The sequence below is a fragment of the Fukomys damarensis genome, unplaced genomic scaffold, assembly GCF_012274545.1.
Source record: "Fukomys damarensis isolate Sample0158 unplaced genomic scaffold, DMR_v1.0_HiC HiC_scaffold_38, whole genome shotgun sequence".
Classification (NCBI taxonomy): domain Eukaryota; kingdom Metazoa; phylum Chordata; class Mammalia; order Rodentia; family Bathyergidae; genus Fukomys; species Fukomys damarensis.
This window is the reverse complement of record NW_022900950.1, coordinates 47,082,063-47,082,634: the sequence shown is the minus strand read 5'-3', so window position 1 is coordinate 47,082,634 and position 572 is coordinate 47,082,063. Positions and strand designations below refer to the sequence as shown.

Genomic DNA, 572 nt, shown 5'->3' with positions numbered 1-572 from the left:
CAGCTCCCAGTCGGCGTCCATCCGGCGCGCCAGGCTTCGCGCGGGCCGCAGAGACCAACACCGAGCCGACAGCCGGTAGAGAAAAGGTGGAGCAGGCGGGGCCTCTGGGTGCGGGGCCTCGGGTGATGGGGCGGGGATTCCCCTCTCGCTAGTTTAGTGGCTGTGCTGCGGAACCTAAAGATTTGCTCATTACTGCCTTGCAGGTGCCTATCAACTCGTGCAGATGTCTCCACCAAAGCGGTTTCTAGACCCAGCGCCAAAGGATCGGCAATAGATACACATTTTAATGAGGCTTGATAACAACTCAAAGCCACAAAGTAAAGTCCAATTGGTGGACTTGTTTGCATGCGCAGTAGGTAAATTTTGGGACAAGGATGTAAATAGACCTTGCCAAGTCTTGCTGGAGAGGTTCGAGGCACAGGTGTTTTCAGCAACAGGCTTTCTAAAGGCCTCGAGGAAGACTGATCATACGGTGCTGAAAAAATCCAAGCCTGGAGTCGTGGAGCATGCATATAATTCCAGCATTCTGGGAGTTGAGGCAGGAAGGGGAAAATTTATACATATATATATAT

At 51.9% G+C, this 572-nt stretch overlaps 1 protein-coding gene across 1 annotated transcript in view; it reads right to left on the bottom strand.

The window, feature by feature from the left end:
- Ebpl (EBP like) overlaps positions 1-512 on the bottom strand; it is a 72,320-nt gene extending 71,808 nt beyond the window's left edge. Inside the window, exon 1 of the mRNA XM_019209409.2 lies at positions 60-512. Coding sequence (XP_019064954.2) covers positions 60-512 — 453 coding nt within the window. The remainder of the gene's footprint in view (positions 1-59) is intronic.
- Between the last annotated feature and the right edge of the window lie 60 nt (positions 513-572).